Raw genomic sequence first — 21,130 nt, 5'->3', positions numbered from 1 at the left:
CCTTATTTCCACCACTATAAATTTATGGCATATAACGATATAAAACTTTTAGTTCTAAATGGCTTATTATTACTGTATTTCATGCTGTGTTTACTGGGCTAGCCAGTAAGTGTGTATGGCCTGGTTCTGACCTGGCACAGGCTCCTTCTCTGAGAAACAGTGCCTACTTCTTCCCTCTGAGTACTGGGAAGCAGCGATTAGTTGCTACAAAAATCCTGTGGAGTATATAAATCTGCCACAGGGTAAATTGTATCCCTCAGTGGCAAAAGGGTTAATTAAACCATGCAAGGAAATGGATTTATTTTTTCTTTTTAATTCAGTTCTCTTTACTTTAGGCCAAAATGAATCTGGAGTTGCTGTCCATAATGAGAGAATATATTTAGTTGGTGGATATTCAATTTGGACAAACGAGCCTCTGGCTTGTATCCAGGTGAGTAGTTGAGGTTCCTTTTGAAGTTTGTTCAAGTGATTCAGTGCGGTGACTTTTTGCCATGCGGCTACTGAAGGGAGAGATGTTTACATGTGGAGAGAGGCTTGAGCTCCCATTGTGCACTAGTTCAGCCACTGAACTTCATCCTGCGTCCCGAAAGTGATACTTAAGAGCCCTATTAACAGTGGAGATGAACTTTGAAAATCTAGAAGTCTTTAGAAGTACTACTTTCACCCCCAAAAAACTTTACAAATATTTTTCTATTCCATTTCTTTAATTTCTGTATCATAATTTGTTCATTTCCAAAAAAATGCCACCGAAAAAGCTGTTCTTCCTTCCTGGCAGAATTGAGCAGTAGAGGGTTAAAACTGGCCCGATGGGGACACCTCTTCCCCAGTGACTAGTCCTGGCACATCAGCCTGTGAGCAGCCCGGGCTGGGCTAGCGGCCATCTGGGCCATTCAGAACAGCTTTTGTTGACTACATATTTGAGGTATTATTAATTTTATTTTTCCACAATTAGTGTCATAGTTGTTTTTCTATTCTACATATTCTCTGATATCATTGACATCTATTTGCCCTGACCGTTTTCCTGATCTCCATAAAAATATATCCATATAACTACTCATCTAATCTCATACTTGTGGGAAGATTTTTAACAACTGTTTCAGTACCTTTAATAGATAGTCACAAGACTATTTAAGATTCCCACTTCTTTAGTCACATCCCAAAGTGTGTGTGTGTGTGTGTGTATAATTTTTTTAAAGAAACTTTCACATTTATCTAAGTGTTCAAAATTTCTTGATTTGTTTTGCCAGAGGGTATTCTGGGGAGTTTAACATACTTCTGTTTATAGATCAAGTAGATAAAAATCAGCAAGAGTAACATAGATACAAATACAGTAGTTCCCTGCCTTAAATGCAGTTTCACTTTTTGTGGGCTGGTTGCATGTGGTCAACTGCAGTTGAAAATATTACGTGGAAAATTCCAGAAGTAAACAATTTATAAGTTTAAAATTGCATACTGTTCTGAGTAGCACTCTATCCCATCCCATCCCATCATGCCCAGGACTCGATTCATCCTTTCGTCCGGCATATCGACACTGTAGATGGCTACCCTCCTTTCAATCACATAGTGGCCATCTTGGTTATCAGAGCCACTGTCGTGGTATCCCTGTGCTTGTGTTCAAGTAACCCTTAGTTTACTTAATAATGACTTAAAAGCACAAGAGTATGAGGCTGGTAATTCAGATATTCCAAAGAGAAGACATAAAGTGTGTGTACTTATAGAAAAAAACATGGTATATATAGGGCTCAGATCTATCCATCGTTTCAGACACCTAGTATAGATCTTGAAATGTATCCACATGGATAATGGGTCCTACTGTAACATAATTAAGAAGCTTTTTATAATGACGGGAATTCTGGATCAAACAGGATGTTTGTTTGTTTTTTCTGTTTGATTGAGATATAACTGACTTTTAATTTTGTCTTAGTTTAAAGTGTGTAACAGTGATTTTATATGTATATATTCTTAAATGATCATTACAATATGTTTAGTTAGTGTCATCTCACATAGTTATAAAAGTTCTTGTCATGAGACCTTAACTCTTAGCAACTTTCAAATCTATGACACAGTATTGTTCCCCATAGTCACCATGCTATACTTTACATTCTCAGAGACTTACTTGCCTTATAACTAGAAGTTTTTCTCTTTTGACCAATTTCACCCATTTCTGTCACCTCACACTTTTCCCCTGTGGCAATCACCAATCTGTTCTGTTTCTACGAGTTAAATTTTGTTTCGATTTCACATATAAATGAGATTATACAATATTTGTCCCTCTCTGCCCAGGGTTTTCTTCTTCTTTTTTATGGTTGAATAATATTTATGGTGTGTATAATATTTATGCACGCACACACAGTGAGTGTGTGTAGCCCATGTTTTCTTTATCTAGTCACCCATCGATGGACACTCGGGAAACTTAGGTTGTTTCCGTGTCCTAGCTATTATAAATAATGCTGCAGTACACATAGGGGTGCAGATATCTCTCTGAGATAGTGATTTCATTTCCTTCAGTATATAGCCAGAAGTGGAATTGTTGGATCATGTGATAGTTTTAAATTAATTTTTTTGAGAAACCTTCACACTGTTTTCTATAGTGGCTGCGTCAATTTATATATCTACCAAGAGTGCATGAGGGTTTCCTTTTATCAATATCCTCACAAATACTTATCTCTTGTCCTTTTGGTGACAGCCATTCTAACAGGTTGGAGATAATATTTTATTGTGGTTTGGGTTTGCATTTCCCTGATGATTAGTGATGTTGACATCTTTTCACGACCCTGTTGGCCATTTGTTGTTTTCTTTGGAAAAACATCTATTCGGATCCTCTGCCTATTTTCAGTCATATTTTTTTTTCTGTTGAGTTTTATGAGTTCTTTATATATTTTAGATATTGACCCATTATCAGATACATAATTTGCAAATATTCTCTCCCATTCTGTAGGTTGCCCTTTCATTCCTGAGGAGGACAGCTACCTTTTAAAGTTTTTATTAAAGGGAGAGCTTGCATATGAGTTTAGGTAGGTGGCAGAGGGTGAACAGGATAAGGCTTTGTGAGGGACTTCACACTTGTTGGTTGTGATAAACTTTGGAAGATGGACAGGTATATAGATTGTTTGGGTGACTTTGCAATTGAGTTGTATGAATTCTTTTTTTTTTTTTTTTTTTTTTTACTTTTTTTTTTTTTTTTTTCATTTTTCTGAAGCTGGAAACGGGGAGAGACAGTCAGACAGACTCCCGCATGCGCCCGACCGGGATCCACCTGGCACGCCCACCAGGGGCGACGCTCTGCCCACCAGGGGGCGATGCTCTGCCCATCCTGGGCGTCGCCATGTTGCGACCAGAGCCACTCTAGCGCCTGAGGCAGAGGCCACAGAGCCATCCCCAGCGCCCGGGCCATCTTTGCTCCAATGGAGCCTTGGCTGCGGGAGGGGAAGAGAGAGACAGAGAGGAAAGCGCGGCGGAGGGGTGGAGAAGCAAATGGGCGCTTCTCCTGTGTGCCCTGGCCGGGAATCGAACCCGGGTCCTCCGCACGCTAGGCTGTATGAATTCTTAATATAAATATGTATTGGTATTGACCCTTATCAGATATATGATTTGAAATTTTTTTTTCCCATTTGGTAGGTTGCATTTTCTTTTTTTAAAGATACTTTCCTTTGCTGTGCATAAGCTTTTTTTTTTTGTATTTTTCTGAAGCTGGAAACGGGGAGAGACAGTCAGACAGACTCCCGCATGCGCCCGACTGGCATCCACCCGGCACCCCCACCAGGGGCGACACTCTGCCCACCAGGGGGCGATGCTCTGCCCCTCCGGGGCATCGCTCTGCCGCGACCAGAGCCACTCTAGCGCCTGGGGCAGAGGCCAAGGAGCCATCCCCAGCGCCTGGGCCATCTTTGCTCCAGTGGAGCCTTGGCTGCGGGAGGGGAAGAGAGAGACAGAGAGGAAGGAGGGGGGGTGGTGGAGAAGCAAATGGGCGCTTCTCCTATGTGCCCTGGCCGGGAATCGAACCCGGGTCCCCCGCATGCCAGGCCGTCGCTCTACCGCTGAGCCAACCGGCCAGGGCCTACTGTGCATAAGCTTTTTAGTTTGATATAGTCCCGTTTGTTTACTTCTACTTTTGCTGCCTTTGTTTTTGGTATCAATTACAAAAGAAAATAGTAATTGCCAAGACCAATGTCAATAAGTTTATTCCTATTTTTACTTTTAGTTTTATGGTTTCAGGTCATATATTCAATATTCAATCCATTTTGAGTTCATTTCAGTGTATAGTATAAAATTGGGGTTCTGTTTTATTCTTTTGCATGTGGCTCTCCAGTTTTCCCAACACCATTTATTGAAGAGACTATCCTTTTCCCTATTGTATATTCCCTATTATATTGTATGTTTTTAGTAGTATTGATTATTTCAATACATGAGCACAGAATATTTTTTTCCATTTATTTGTAACTTAATTTTCTTTTGTCAATGTCTTATAGTTTTCAGTATATGGATTTTTGCCTCCTTGGTTAAATTCTTAGGTACTTTGTTCTTTTGGAGCACTTATAAGTAGGATTGTTTTCTTAATTTCTCTTTCTGATAGTTCGTTAGTGTATAGAAATACAACAGATTTTTTATATATTGATTTTGTATCTTGTAACTTTACTGAATTGATTTATTAACTCTTAACAGTTTTGGGGTGGAGTCTGAGGGTTTTGTATGTATAATATCATGTCACCTGCAAACAGACAGCTGTACTTCTTCCTTCCTGATTTGGATACCTGTTCTTTCTTTTTCTTGCCTAATTGCTCTGGCTTTGATATCCAGTACTATCTTGAATAAAAGTGACAAGAGTGGTTATACTGATCTTAGAGGAAAAGTTTTTATCTTTTTACTGTTGAGTATGATATTAGCTGTGGGCATGTAATACATGACTTTGATTATGTTAAGGTGTGTACCCAGTTTTTTGAAAGTTTTTTATCATAAATGGATGTTGAATTTGTTAAATACCTTTTCTGCATCAATTGAGGTGGTCATATGACTTTTATCTTTCATTTTGTTAATGTGGTGTGTCACATTGGTAGATCTATATATAGAGCACCATCCCTACATCCCTGTACTAAATCCCACTTGATCTTGGTGTATAATCATTTGCATCTATGGTCATTAGGGACATTGGCCTTTTTTAAAAAAAAATTTTTATAGTGCCCTTGTCTGGTTTTGGTGTCAGGGTACTGATGGCCTCATAAAATGAGTTTGGAAGTTTGTCCTACACTTCAATTATTTGGAAGATTTTGAGAAGAATTGGTATTAATTCTTCTTTAAATATTTGATATAATTTGTCAGTGAAGCCATCTGGTCCTGAACTGTTATTTCTAGAAGGCTTTTGATTACTAATTCAATCTCCTTAATATAGGCCCTGGCCAGTTGGCTCAGTGGTAGGGCATTGGCTCAGCATGTGGAGGTCCTGGGTTCAATTCCTGGTCAGGGCACACAGGAGAAACGCTCATCTGCTTCACCTGTGTGCCCTCCCCCTCTCACTCTTCTCTCTCTCCCTCTCCTCCTCCTTCTCCCTCTTCTTCTCCTGCAGCCATGGTTCAATTGGAGCAAGTTGGCCCCTGGTGCTGAGGATGGCTCCATGGCCTCTGTCTCAGGTGCTACATAGGGCTCAGTTGCTGAGCAATGCTCCAGATGGGCAGAGCATCACACCTCACACCCTAGTGGGTTTGCTGTGTGGATCCTGGTTGGGGTGCATGTGGGAGTCTGTCTCTCTGCTCCCAACTCTCACTTGAATAAAAATAAAATTTCAATATAAATTGTCTTTTCAGATTTTCTGTTTCTTCATGATTCAATCTTGTTAGGTTATATGTTTCTAGGAATGTATCCATTTCGTCTAGGTTGTCCTGTTTGTTTTAATAAATTGTATATAGTAGTCTTTTCTGATCCTTTGGACTTATATGGTATCAGTTGTAATGTCTCCTTCATTTCTAATTTATTTGAGTACTCTTTCTGTTTTCCTCAATAAATCTAGCTATAGGTTTGTCTGTTTGGTTTGTCTTTTCATTAAAAGTTTGTCTTTTTGGTTTATCTTTTTAAAAATAATCTTCTATTGTCTCTTTAGTCTCTGATTCATTTGTTTTCACTCTTTGTTATTTTTTATATTTCTCTAACTTTGGGCTTAGTTTGTTCTTCTTTTCCTAGTTCACTGAAGTGTAAAGTTAGGGATTTTTACTTGAGCTCCTTCTTTTTCCTTTAGGCATTTATTGTTATGATCTTCCCTCTATGAAATTCTTTTGCTGCATCCCATAAGTTTTGATATGTTGTATTTCAATTTTCATTAATCTCAAGATAATTTTTTATTTCTCTTTTGATTTTTTCTTTGACCCATTTAGTTTAATAAGTCAGAAAATAAACCAAAAAATAAGAAATAAAATGAAAGGAGAGAATAATAATAAGAAGAAAGTTGTAAACTATAAAACAACAATACAATTGAAAAAATATCAAAGCCACAAGTTAGTTCTTTGAAAAACAGTAAATTCTTTAAGGGAGCCTTTATTTTTAGTTCATTGAAGGCTGTTTTGTACTAGAGCGTGGTTATATCTTTTGTATAAAAACAAATAAGCAAACTCTTTCCCCACAGGGAGTGCTTTTATCTCTCATCCAAACATGTATTTGTCAGTCTTCAATGTGTTTTGGAATTCATTGTATTTTTTACTTTTCAGAATTTAAAACATTGAGCTGGGCAACAGGCAGTGCTCTGTAATGATTTTTGTCTGTTCCTAAACATATCTGTTGTCCTCATAATATGGAGTATATATGTGTGTGTGTGTGTGTGTGTGTGTGTGTGTGTATTTTAAACCACTAAGGATATTCTAGAGTAGCTTCAAAATTAAGATGATTCTAAATGAGGTGACTCATGAATGTTTTAATCAATGCCTGTATTAGTAGAATAAATTTCACCTGTGAGATCGAATTTTCTAATATATTTGCTTTTTAAAAAGTCTGGCCTTCGCTTGATGGCTCAGTTGGTTAAATGCGTCGTCACAAAGCACAGAGGTTGCTAGTTTGGTCCTCGGTCAGGACATATACAGGAACAGATTGATGTTCCTGTCTTTCTCTCCCTCCCTCTCCCTCTCCCTGCCTCTCTCACTAAAATCAATCAATAAAATAAATACATTTTAAAAAACGTCAGCAGTCTGGCTAGTTCTGTGTTCCATTAGACATTTTGATATACGAAATCATTCATTTTACAAATGCAAAGTTTATTGTCTTGGCTGGCACACTGATCCTACAAAGCACAGGTAAATCTGATAAAAGCTTTTGCGAGCCTTCACTGTTTATATATAATAAGTGTTCATATAAGTATACTGATTGTCACTTAAAGCGATGTTTGGAATGGAAGTCTTTATAGATAATAGACTCATCATATATGATATCCTTCATTTTATTTATTGACAGCTGGTTATAGGTTATATAGCCATTCATTCTGAACTATGATTGCACAATCTCAAATACTTATTTTATGGGTGACTATGGAACTATTTATTTTGTTTCACTAACAGTAATATACTGATGGTTGGAGAGACTAGCTACTTATTCAAAAGCAAGCCACTTCTTTACTAGTTGCTGGAAGAATATCCAACAGCAAAGCAGATAATGGGAGAATGGAAATGTTTATGAGAAAATGTTGATTAGACAGTAGAAATTCCTAAGTACAAATTAGCAGGTTGAAATGTACAGTGAGGTGGTGGAGAAAATAGTCTACATCTAAAAAATATCGTTTAAATTTTTGGTAAGTCACAAATCTGTATAATCTTTGGATTCTAAGGGCATGTGTGGCTAAGGTTAATGAAAGTCCTACTTAGATAGTTCAGATTGGTCTGTTAACGTGTAGAACAAAAATCTTTTTTATTTATTTTTTTTATTGATAAAACCAGTCAATAAACTGTCTCATTAGATTGCCTATTCTGGACTTGAATTAAAACTTAAACTCATCTGTAGGGTTGAGCTACACAGGGATGAGGCCTGTCAGATGTTGAGGAAGCCTACTATTCTCTTTTCTTCTACTACTTAACTTAGCAAAGACTACTGGACCCATTAAAGGGTAGCCCAAACAAGAGAAAAGCTTGCTCTCAAATGAATACTTGTTTAAAGATTGGGATTTGGACTTGTTAGTATAGAGGCTTATGGAAAATAGTAAATAGATTCCTCTGGAAATGAGGTGCTCTTGTTAATGCAGTGGGCGTGTGGGCAGACGTCTGGCACAAAGGTTGACTCTAATCTGGTGCGCCAGGGATGATGAACAGCACGTAAGGGAGCAGCTGCGTAAGTGTACAAGTGATTAGTCTGTTTCCAGACCACCTTCACTGCTCTTCATTTATGATTACCCTATTTTGGCTGGAGGACATGTTGTCAAGCTGGCACCTCCTTCTCCCCAACGCCTTCTTTCTGCCAGTTTACAGGGGAGTGTTTGGGAGGAAAACTGCCAGTGCTTCCTTTTCCCTCCTTGCAGATTAAATAAATTACATCTGCTTAACACATGCAGTCTCTCTTGTCCCATAGAACCAGAAAAAAATGCTCTGAATGACCTCAACTGTTATTTTGTTTTCTAAATAATCTATTCAGATGAGGAGATGTCATGATTGGCAAAAAGCCTTTGCTTTTTCTTGGGTTCCAACCTTGAGCTCAAATATTGGGTCCACAATTATTAACTGTCTGACTTTGAGCAAATCACTGGTTTTTCTCTTTATCTCAAGTTTCTTCTCTGTAAATTGAAGACAATATTTAACTTTATACAGCTGAGATAAATGTTGAAAGATAACTACTTTCTATATTTAATGAGTACTAATCAAAATCCCCTGAGAGTGTCCTTTTTTCTCCCAGGGTGGGGGAATGATACTTCTCAAATTCTCTAGTCTGGGAAAATGAACATGGAATATTCAAGACAAAAACTTTTAGAAGTGGGGGAAACTTGCTTTGTGCAGTCAAAATAACTAAGTGCAGTGCTTCACAAAGATACATGTCAACAAAAGAGAAAACAAAGTTTGTATGTAGTCTATAAGAAAGATTGTTTAAATTAGTAGTGACAGGATATATTGTTCAGTAAATGATATGGAATGCCTAGCTGTTCATTTGGGAAAATAAATACTATAGCTATAAATTTAACCTTTCCTATATTTTAGGCCTTAGTGATTTCCTCCTTTATAAACTTGGATCCTTAATTCTCAAGGGCCCCGTTTATCTACAATTATGCATTATTGTAGTTGTGGATTATTTGCGTAGGTGATAGATGAAGGCCTGAGGGTGGGCGAGATCATTAAAGAAGAGTAACCCACAGGTCCGTGGGTGAAACATTGCAGGAGTAGGAAAAGAGGCCAGAGGTGGAAAGTGATTAAGAGGACAATGTGAATGACATTTTTTTTAAATCGTGGAATCCAAGGGAGAAAAGATTTTACTTAAATTTTTAAAAATAATTTCCATTTGACCTGTGATGGCACAGTGGGTAAATGTGTCGGCCTGGAACACTGAGGTCACTGGTTTGAAACCCCAGGTTTGCCTGGTCAAGGCACATGTGGGAGTTGATGCTTCCTGCTCCTCCCTCTGTTCTTTCTATCTCTTTCCTCTCTCTGTCTCTTTCTCTCTCTGTGTCTCCTCTCTCTGAAAAAATGAATAAAATGTAAAAAATAAATAAATTGTAAAAATAATTTCCATTTAAGTATGGTTGGCATACAATATTATATTAGTTCCAAGCCTAAAACACAATGATTTCACATTTAAATACCTTGTGATGTGATCAGCATGGTAAGTCTGGTGCACATCTGTTACTGTGCAGTTGTTATTGACGTGTTCCCTGTGCTGTGCGCTACACTGCTGTGGCTTATTTTAATACTGGAACTTTGGGCCTCTTACTCACCCTCCCTTTTTTCATCCATCCCTCCACCACTTCCCCTCTGGTGACCATCAGTTTGTTTCCTTAACCTATGGGCCTGTTACTGTTTTGTTTTTAAGATTCCACATGTAAGCAGAATCATATGGTATTTGTATGCCTGACTTTTTTCACTTAGCATAATGCCTGCTAGATCTATCCATGTTTCAAATTGCAAGATTTTATTCTCAGTTTATGGCTGAGAAATAATCCAATCCCCGCCCCACCCCCGCACTCCCAACATACACACACACACACATACATATACATATATATTCCACTTTTTCTATTCATCTATAAATGGACACCTAGCTTGCTTTCATATGTTGCAATAAACATTGAGGAAGGGGGTACATGTATCTTTACAATTTAGTGTTTTTGTTTTCTTCAGATAAATACTGGAAGTGGAATTGCTGGGTCATAGGGTAGTTATATTTTTAACTTTTTGAGAAAACTCCTTAATGTTTTCCATAGTGGCTACAGCAATCTGCATACCCACCATCAATGCATGAGGGTTCTCTTTTCTCTATATTCTTGCCAACGCTTTGTTGACTTTTTGATGATAGCTCTTCTGACAGTTCTAAGGTGGTATCTCATTGTGGTTTTGATTTGTTTTTCCCTGATGATTAATGAATGATGGTGAGCATCTTTTCACATACCATTAACCATCTGTGTGTGTTTTTGGAGAAAGGTTTATTCAAGTCCTCTGCCCATAATTAATTGAATTGTTTTTTACATTTTGGGTTGTATGAGTTCCTTATGTATTTTGGAGATTAACTCCTTATTGGATGTGTCATTTGTGAATATTTTCTTCCATTTAGTATATTGCCTTTTCATTTTGTTGATGGTTTCCTTCACTGTGCAGAAAATTTTAGTTTGATGCAGTCCCATTTGTTTAACTTTTCTTTAGTTTTCCTTGCCTGAGGAGAAATAGACCACAAAATACTGCTGAAACCTATGTCAAAGTTTATTGCCTATGTTTTCTTCTATATGTTTTGTGGTCTGATATTTAAATCTTTAATCCATTTTTAGTTTATTTTTGTATATGGTGTAAGAAAGCAGACCAATTTTCCCAGCACTGCTTGTTGAAAAAATATTATTTCCCCATTCTTGTATATTCTTATGTCCTTTGTCATAGATTAGTTGTTCATGTAAGCAAGTTTATTTTTTGGGATCTCTATTTCGTTCCATTGATCCATGTTTTGTTTATTTGCCAGAACCTACTGTTTTGATTATTACAGCTTTGTAGTATAGTTTGAAATCAGGGAGTGTGATACCTCTAACTTTGTTCTTTTTCAAGCTTGTTTGGGCTATTCAGGGTCTTTTGCTCTCTCTCTCTATATATATTTTTTATTATTATTATTATTATTGAGAGAGGGAGAGACAGCAAGCTCCTGTGTGTGTCCTGACTGGGGAATTGAACCAACAACCTCCATGCTCTGGGACAATGCTTCAACCGACAGAGCTATCTGGCTTGGACTTAATTTCTTTTTATTTTTTTAGAGAGACAGAGAGAAGAAGAGAGAGGGGAGGGGGAAGTGAAGCATTCATCTGTTGTTCCACTCAGTCATGCATTCGTTGGCTGCTTCCCATGTGCCCTGACCAGGGATCGAAACCACACCCTTGTTGTTTCAGGACGACACTCTTAACTGACTGAGCTAACCAGCCAGGGCCCATATAAATTTTAGTATTGTTTTAGTTCTGAGAATGCCCTGATTTTGATAGGAACTGCACTGAATCTGTAGTGTGTTGGGTGGGATGTACATTGTAATGGTATTAATCATTCCAGCACATGAGTATGGAATACCTATCCATTTTTTTGTGCTCTGTATAATTTCTTTCTTCAGTATGTTGTAATTTTCAGAATATAGGTGTTTCACCTCCATGGTTAAAATTATTCCAAGGTATGTTTCTTTCTGATGCAATTGTAAATAGGATTGTTTTCTTAATTTCTCCTTCTGATCATTCATTCTTAGTGTATAAAAACTCAACAGATTTCTGTATATTTTGTATCCTGCAGCTTTACTGAATTTATTTATTAGTTCTAATAGTCTTTTTGGTACAGTCTTAGGCTTTCAATATATAGCATCATGTCACTACAAATAGTTTTACTTATTTCTTTTTCATTGGGATGCCTTTTCTTTCTTTCCTTTCTTTTTTTTTGGTCTGATTGCTGTAGCTGGGACTTCCAATACTATGTTGAATAAAAGCAGTGAGAATGGGCACCTAAGTAGAGGAAAAGCTAAAAGCTTTTCACCATTGCATATGTAGTAACTGTGCTTTGTCATATATAGCCTTTATTTGTTGAAGTAAGTTCCTTTTATACCTACTTTGTTGAAAATTTTTTATCATAAATGGACACTGCATTTGTCAAATGCTTTTTCTACATCTATTAGATTATCATATTTTTATCCTTGAATTTGTTGATTTATTCTTTTGACTAATTCACAGATATTGAACCATCCTTGCATCCCCGGAATAAATCCCACTTGATCATGGTGTATAATATATATATATATATATATATATATATATATATATATATATATATTTTGTATTTTTCTGAAGCTGGAAACGGGGAGAGACAGTCAGACAGACTCCTGCATGCGCCCGACCGGGATCCACCCGGCACGCCCACCAGAGGCGACGCTCTGCCCACCAGGGGGCGATGCTCTGCCCCTCCGGGGTGTCGCTTTGTTGTGACCAGAGCCACTCTAGCACCTGGGGCAGAGGCCAAGGAGCCATCCTCAGCGCCTGGGCCATCTTTGCTCCAGTGGAGCCTTGGCTGCGGGAGGGGAAGAGAGAGACAGAGAGGAAGGAGAGGGGGAGGGGTGGAGAAGCAGATGGGCGCTTCTCCTGTGTGCCCTGGCCGGGAATCGAACCCGGGACTTCTGCACACCAGGCCGACGCTCTACCACTTAGCCAACCGGCCAGGGCCTTAATATTTTTAATTTACTGTTGAATCTGCTTGCTAAAATTTTGTTAAAGAATTTTGCATTTACGTTCACCAACAATATTGGCCTATACTTTGTTTTATAATGTCTTTGTCAGGTTTGGTATCAGGAAAAGTGCTGGCTTGGCAGAATGAGTTTCCTTCCTCTTCAGTTTTTAGGAATGGTTTGAAATGGGCAGGCATTAATTTTTTAAATGTTTGGTAGAATTCACATATGAAGCTGCCTGGCCCTGGAAATTTTTTTTTTTTTAATTACTACTTCAATCTTATTGCTAGTAATGTCTAAACTAATTTTGTTTCTTTGTAGTTCAGTCTTGGAAGTTTCTATGTGTCTAAATATTTATCCATTTCTTACAGGTGGTCCAATTTCTTGGCATATGATTGTAGTATTCTTTAATGATTCTTTATATTTCTGTGGTGTCAGTTGTAACTTCTCTTTTATTTCTGATTTGGGCTCACTTTTATATGATGAGTATGGCTAAAGGTTTGTCTGTTTTATTTTTTCAAAGAACCAGTTCTTAGTTTCATTGATCTTTTCTATTCTTCTATTAGTCTCTAGTTAACTTATTTCCATTCTCGTTGTTTTCTTCTGTTTATTTAGGTGTTGTTTGTTCTTTTTCTATTTTCTTTAGGTGTTTATTTGTTTGTTTTTTACAGAGGGATAGACAGGGACAGACAGGAACGGAGAGATGAGAAGCATCAATCATTAGTTTTTTGTTGCACATTGCAACACCTTAATTGTTCATTGATTGCTTTCTCATACGTGCCTTCAGCAAACTGAGTAACCCCTTGTTCGACCAGATGAGCCCGCACTCCAGCTGGCAACCTCGGGGTCTCGAACCTGGGTCTTCCGCATTTCAGTCCAACGCTCTATTCACTGCGCCACCACTCAGTCAGGCTCAGGTTTTTTTGTTTGTTTGTTTGTTTGTTTTACAGGGACAGAGAGAGAGAGAGAGAGAGAGAGGGATAGACAGGGATAGACAGGCAGGAACAGAGAGAGATGAGAAGCATCAATTATCAGTTTTTCGCTGCGAGACCCTAGTTGTTCATTGCTTTCTCATATGTGCCTTGACCATGGGCCTTCAGCAGACCAAGTAACCCCTTGCTCAAGCCAGCGACCTTGGGTGGAAGCTGGTGAGCTTTACTCAAACCAGATGAGCCTGCGCTCAAGCTGGTGACCTTGGGGTCTCGAACCTGGGTCCTCCGCATCCCAGTCCAACGCTCTATCCACTGCGCCACTGCTATTTGGGATTTTTATTTTTCCTTGAGGTAGGCCTGTGTAGGCATGAACTTCCGTCTTAAAACTACTTTTGTTATATCCAGTAGATTTTGGAAAGTTGTTTCCCTTTCATTTATCTCAAGGCAGTTTATGTTTCCTGTTTAATTTCCTCTAGGTCCATTTGTTGTTTAGTAGCATGTTTAGTCTCCACGTTTGTGTCTCCCCCTCAACCCCCAGTTTCCTTCTTGGAGTTGATTTCTAGTTTCATACTGCTGTGATTAGAAAACATTCTTTAAAAAAAAAATTAGAGGAGGGGAGGCACAGAGACAGACTCCTGCATGAGCCCGACCAGGATCCACCCAGGAAGCCCAGTAGTGGGTGATGCTCTGCCCACTGGGGCTTTGCTCCATTGCGCAGCAGCTGAGCTTTTATTGCCTGAGGCAGAGGCCATGGAGCCATCCTCAGCACCTGGGGCCAACTTGCTCCAATTGAGCCGTGGCTGCAGGAGAAGAGAGAGAGAAGCGAGAGGGGGAGGGGTAGAGAAGCAGATCAGCACCTTTCCTGTGTGCCCTGACCAGGAATCGAACCTGGGAACTCGACATGCTGGGCCGACACTCTACCACTGAGCCAACCATCCAAGGCCTAGAAAACATTATATGAGTTTAATCTTCCTGAATTTGCGACTTGTTTTGTGGCCTATTATGTGGTTTGTACTGGAGAATGTTTTGTGTGCACTAGGAAAAGTTTTTCTGCAGGTTTTGGGTGAAATGTTTTGTAAAAATTTAAAGCCATTGTTACTTTTATTTATTTTCTGGTCTGAATGATAGGGACAGACAGACAGGAACGGAGAGAGATGAGAACCATCAATCATCAGTTTTTCATTGTGGCACCTTCGTTGTCCATTAATTGCTTTCTCATATGTGCCTTGACGGGGGGGGGGGGGGGGGGGGCTACTGCAGACTGAGTGACCCCTTGCTCGAGACCTTGGGCTCATTCTGGTGAGCTTTGCTCAAACCAGATGAGCCCGCGCTCAAGCTGGCGACCTCGGAGTCTCCAACCTGGGTCCACATCCCAGTCCGACACTCTATCCACTGCACCACCACCCAGTCAGGCTCTTTTAGTCTTTGTTTTAAAGTCTATTTTATCTGTTATAAATATTGCTACACACCTTTTTTCTGTTGTTTTGTATTTGCATGGAATATCTTTTTCCATTCCTTTTACTTCAGTATGTATTTCTAGCTGAAGTGAATCTCTTATATAGGCAGTATTAGATGGGTTTTGCTTTTTTTCTCCTTTTCCAAGTGAGAGGAGGGGAGATGGCAAGCAGACTCCTGCATGTGCCCCAACCCAGATCCATCTGGTGATTCCAATTGGGGCCAATTCTTTGCCCACCTGGGGCCATACTCACAACCAAGCTATTTTTAGGAACTGAGGTGCAGGGTCCATGGAGCCATCCTCAGCACCCAGGGATGATGTGCTTGAACCAATCGAGCCATGTGTGGGAGGGGAAGAGAGAGAGAGAGAGAGGGGTGGAGAAGCAGATATTTGCTTCTGTGTGCCCTGACTGGGAATTGAACCTGGGACATTGACACTACAAACTGACACTCTAGCACTGAGCCAAACCCTTTTTAATCCATTCAGCCATCCTATGTCTTTTGATTGGAGCGTTCCATTTATTCATTGAAAAAAAATTATAAGTATTTTCTTATTGCCATTCTGTTTAACTTTTTTTTTTTTGGTTGTTTTTTGTAGTTCTTTTGTTACTTTCTTTCTTTATTGATCTCTTTCCTTGTGGTTTTCTTTAGTATTTGGGTTCCTTCCTGTTTACTTTTTGTGTCTTTTATAGGTTTCTGGTTTGCGGTTACCAGGAGTTTATGTATATCATTCTATGTGTATAGTACTGTACTTTAAGCTAATAGATGTTTTAAGTTTGAATACATTCTAAAAGCACTATATCCCACCAGCCCAGCTTTGTGTTTGATGTTGTATTTTTGGTCTTTTTGTTTTGTGTCTCCTTCAACTATTGTGGTTTTAACTGAGCTTGCTGTTTTTGTCTTTTGACTCTTGTACTAGCTTTTCAAATAATTCACTGTATTTGATAAATAATTGTCCTTAATTTTGATACCTCTCTTTTTCAAACATTTTATTTCTGGTTAACTTCTTTGCTTCTGAAAGACCCTTTAACTTTTCTTATAAGGCAGAGTTGGTGGTTTTTAAACTCCTTTACTTTTTTGTCTGGGAAACTAATTTTCTCTCCAATTCTGAATCATAACCTTGCCAGATAGAGTATTCGAGGTTGTAGATTACTTTCTTTCAGTGTATTAAAGATCTCCTGCCACTCCCATCTGGACAGAAAAGTTGCTGCTGATAAATCAGCTGATAACCTTTGTGGGTCTTTTTTTATGTGACTTGTTTTTTTCCCATTGCTGCCTTCAAGTCTCTCATCTTGGAGTGTCGCTTTGGTTAATATTGTTTGAAACTGTGTGCTTCTTGGACCCAGATTAGGAAAGTTTTCAGGCATTATTTCTTCAAATATATTTTCTGCCTTTCTTGGTTCTCCTGGAATCCCTATAGGAATGTTCATGTGCTTGATGTCCCAGAAGTCTCTTAACCTATTCTTTTTTAAAATTATGTTTTCTTTTGTGCTTCTCTGATTGGGTGATTTCCACTAACCTGTCTTCCAGGTCATTAATCCATTATTCTGTTATCTAATCTGCTGTCAATTTCATTCTGGTATATTTTTCATTTTGGTTATTATGCTCTTTAGCTCTGATTGGTTAGTATACTTGATAACTCTTTGTTGAAGTTCTTTCCGAGTTCTTCTCTTCTACTCTTGTTTGGTGAGCATCCTTATGATCATTTCTTTGAATTCTTTATCATGCAAATTATTCATCTCTATTTCATTGGGGCATTTTTTTGGGGGGGTGGTTCTTGTTCTTTCATTTGGGACATACTCTTTTATCTTCTCATTGTTTTTGCCTGTTTGTTTATATGAATTAGGTGAAATAACTTGGATTCTCAAAAAAGTGGCCTTGTGTAGAAGTGATCTGTGTGTAGACTTGGTGCATCAGGTGGTTATGGGAGGCACACTGGAGCCAGGTATAGGTGCATATGGTAACTGGGTGCTGGCTGGCTGGGCTGGAGTGGGCCCTGGGAGAGACTGTGCAGTGCACATGAGCTACAGTGGGTCTGGGAATGGTGGCCTGGTGCAAATGTGTGAATGTATTGGCAACCTGTTAATCCTGCTGTTTGGGGTGGGCTGCAGGGAGGGTCGTCTGGTGTATATGTGTGAGTGTGGCAGCACTCTGATGATCCTACTGTCTGGAGTTGAATGGGCTCCAGGTGCTGTAGTCACCTTGCAGGTCAGCCAGAGCATCTATATATAGGTGTATAGTCTGCTGTGCTCACAAGAGGGCAGCAAGTTCAGTGTCTTCCTGTGCTGTTGCCACCTTGGATCTCTTCCAGAACAGATCTTAAATGAGGTTAGAGGAAGTTCAAATAAAAAGAGATTATGGTGTCTGCGGGATGGAAAGAGCTTAATGGGCTTGACAAATAGGATAGATCAAGCTTTCCTAAAGAATATTCCTACTAGTAAGGTGAAGTCAGATTTGCTGAAATGACAGCAGGCATACACTAACAAAGAGACTCTTACATACGAGAGAGAGAACTACAGCTTGAAGGGGAAATAACTGGAGAAAAATTTCCAGAATCAACTGAACTGATTAACAATTTGCTACTCAGCTGTCCTATATAATACTCGATGTGGTGGACACTGAGCTAGATGTCACCAATTTTCAGAAAAAAGCTGCAAGGTCAATGATGTTTTCACTTTACAACTGAGCATTTGTAAGCCAACATATGATAACAACTAACTAGTTTGGACAAGTTATTTAACCACTCTAAGGAAGTTTTATTAAAGGAGGATAATGCTACTCACCTCATCACTGTTCTGAAGATTAAATTATTGTAAATATATGTGCACACACAAATGTATAAAGATATAGAATAACACTTAGCAAGAACTTAATACACATTTCTGGTACTATAATGTGAGAAAAATAACAACGGCTAAGGTATGGTCATGGTGGCATAACTTAATGGACGGCACGCCTCCTTTTATGTGTCAATCACCTTTATTTTAAGCAATCACCTTTGATATGCAGGCGTCTTCTCTTCCTTTGTAGGTATTGGATGTCAGTAGAGAAGGCAAAGAAGAAGTATTCTACGGGCCTACACTCCCTTTTGCTTCCAACGGCATAGCAGCATGCTTCCTTCCAGCTCCGTATTTCACGTGCCCTAACCTTCAAACTCTTCAAGTGCCTCATCACAGGATTGGCACCATCTGAAAAGCCAATGCTCTGTTAATAACCACCATGAACAGGAGGAAAAAGAGAAACCTGACTTTTGGATACTGGGCATGAAGACTCAGTGCTCAATGCTTCTTTGTTTTGTTTTATAGGTCTTATATTCAGATAAACATTAGCAAAAAAAAAAAAATGATAAAGGAAACAATTTTCTAAAATACATAACTGAAACTACCTGTCACCCTTTCAGTGTGTGTCATGTACATTACAGTAGCATATGTATGACGTCTATTGTGGTGTAGTTTAGTGCCAACTTAACGGTCCATTACTGTTCTATGGGTCTTAGAGCATTTTTTCTATACCTTTCTAATCAGTGCTGTCTAGGACAATGACAGTATTAGTAAGTCAGTTTATTTCCAAGTACTCTGACCACTGATCTTTAAAAAAACTTCAGTACTCAATCCCTTTACTACTTAAACCTGGGTTTGTAATTTTCTTTCAAAATTTAACATTTTATATAGCATTATGATATCATAAGTATTTAAGTTCTATATATTTATTTAAGTTCTATATATATTTTTTTAAGGTGATCCAAATCAGACACTGGAACAGCAGTTGGAACGTCCAGAGTTTTCACCTTGGTTATTACTCTGTGACCTTGGGCCCAGGGCTTAACTTGAGTCTTTCAGTTTTCCCACTTTTTAAGGAGGATAATTGTTGATTTCCATATTAATTCAGAAGAATGCTATAAGGATGAAGCAAATGCTCTTAAGTACTTTGCCTAAGAAAAAAATGTTTCTCAAAAATTCCAAGGTATTTTACTATCTTTAGAAAATTATAACTGAACAGGGAGATTATTTTTGAGGTTTAGAAATTCCTAGCTAGAACTTTGAACACATGTTATGGGATAAATGATTCTGAAAAGAGAGAAAGCTAATTAGGAAAAAGGGACTTTACCAAAGCCAAAAGGTCCTAAACTTGTACAAATCCTTGCCTCAAATAATAACTGTCTCATTCATCTCATTTAAACTCATTTAGTCAAAAATGACGTTTTATGCTTGGAAGAAATTAGTTGTACTAATTTTGGTACCATAAAGTGCTTTGACATAAGTTTGAACCCAGAATCAGTAGTTACAATAAAAGTTTTTCCACTTTCACTTTGCTAAAGATCATGTCAATCTGGAGCACTTGTGGGATTCTTCTCCACCACTGATTTTATTACTATCACTTTTAATACTGCATAAGGGTTTTTAATTTTTTTTTTTGTATTTTTCTGAAGTGAGAAGTGGAGAGGCAGAGCGACAGACTCCTGCATGCGCCTGACCGGGATCCACCAGCAAGCCCACCAAGTGGCAATGACCTTCCCATCTGCAGTGTTGCTCTGTTGCAACTAGAGCCATTCTAGCGCCTGAGGCAGAGGCCATGGAGCTGTCTTCAGCGTCTGGGCCAACTTTGCTCCAATGAAGCCTTGGCTGCAGGAGGGGAAGAGAGACAGAGAGGAAGGAGAGGGGGAAGGGTGGAGAAGCAGATGGGCACTTCTCCAATATGCCCTGGCTGGGAATGGAACCTGGGACTTCCACACGCCGGGCTGATGCTCTACCACTAAGCAAGCTGGTCAGGGCTTGCATAAGAATTTTTTTTATGGCTAGCTTTTTGGATTTGTTTTGTCCATAACAAAAAATAATCAATTTGAACATAAAGTCAACAACTATAAGTTGTTTTACTTTATTCCTAATCTTGTTGGTATCCAAGTCACCTTTATTAAAAGACTTTACTTTTCCCTTGGCTTGCTTTAAGCATTATTCATCAATCCTTGCTTTACAAGACGTTTTTATTTTATTCATATAAATATACTGCTCACAAAAATTAGGGGATATTTCAAAAATGAATATGAAGCAATAAAATACCCCTAGTTTTTGTGAGCAGTGTACTTTAACCAAGTGAATAAAAAAGTTTTATTCTGAATACAGAATTCACTAATTATAGGTATATACATTATAAGATGCCTAAAATATTAATTAAAAATATATAAAACTTCTGGTTATCCAGACTAAAGGGTGGGAGGGGAGACTAGGAGTAAGGAAAGAAAAAGTAAATTTTAACAAAAAACCTTAGCATTGGGACAGTTCTGAAAGTGACATTGATAACTGATATTTAAGAAAGATGACAGAGAATCTCTTCAAAAGGTATAGACCAACTCAATTAAATTTTAAAAATGCCTTATCAAGTCAGGAAAATGGACTTCAGCATTTCAGAAATCTTTTCCATACAAACCTATGCAAGAAATATTTGATTCATTAATTCTTCTACTTGACATACAAGTTTTACCTGTAGCAGTTTTACTTATAAAACCATTAAAATCTATTTGTAACCCCAGGCCCTAAATCCAAAAACAATGAAAGGGAAAAGGTCTAAAAGTAAATTGGTTTAATAACTGAGAGGCAGCCAGAGACTCCTCTATGTAGATTTCTATTATTTTTATTTTGCAAGAGAGAGAGACAGAAGGACAGACAGGCTGGAAGGAAGAGAGATGTGAAGCAGCAATTCTTCATTGTGGCATATTAGTTGTTCACTGATTGCTTTCTCCTATATGCTTTGACCAGGGGGCTTCAGCTAAGCTAGTGACCCCTTGCTCAAGCCAGCAACCAATGGGTCATGTCTATGATCCCACGCTCAATGGGATCATAGACATGATGAGCCCACGGTCAGGTCAGGCTGGTGGCCTTGGGATTTTGAACCTGGGTCTTCTGCGTCGCAGG

General features: G+C 38.6%; 1 protein-coding gene across 4 annotated transcripts in view; it reads left to right on the top strand.

Annotated features, from left to right (window-relative positions):
* Positions 1–20,114, top strand: part of KLHL32 (kelch like family member 32) — a 241,751-nt gene extending 221,637 nt beyond the window's left edge. For all 4 annotated transcript variants that reach the window (XM_066358849.1, XM_066358848.1, XM_066358847.1 and 1 more), the window contains 2 exons: positions 336–430; positions 18,252–20,114. In XM_066358849.1, coding sequence (XP_066214946.1) covers positions 336–430; positions 18,252–18,413 — 257 coding nt within the window. In that variant the 3' untranslated portion in view covers positions 18,414–20,114. The remainder of the gene's footprint in view (positions 1–335; positions 431–18,251) is intronic.
* Positions 20,115–21,130: the final 1,016 nt, after the last annotated feature.

Source organism: Saccopteryx leptura, chromosome 1, assembly GCF_036850995.1.
Source record: "Saccopteryx leptura isolate mSacLep1 chromosome 1, mSacLep1_pri_phased_curated, whole genome shotgun sequence".
Lineage (NCBI taxonomy): Eukaryota > Metazoa > Chordata > Mammalia > Chiroptera > Emballonuridae > Saccopteryx > Saccopteryx leptura.
This window is presented reverse-complemented; position numbering and strand designations above follow the sequence as displayed.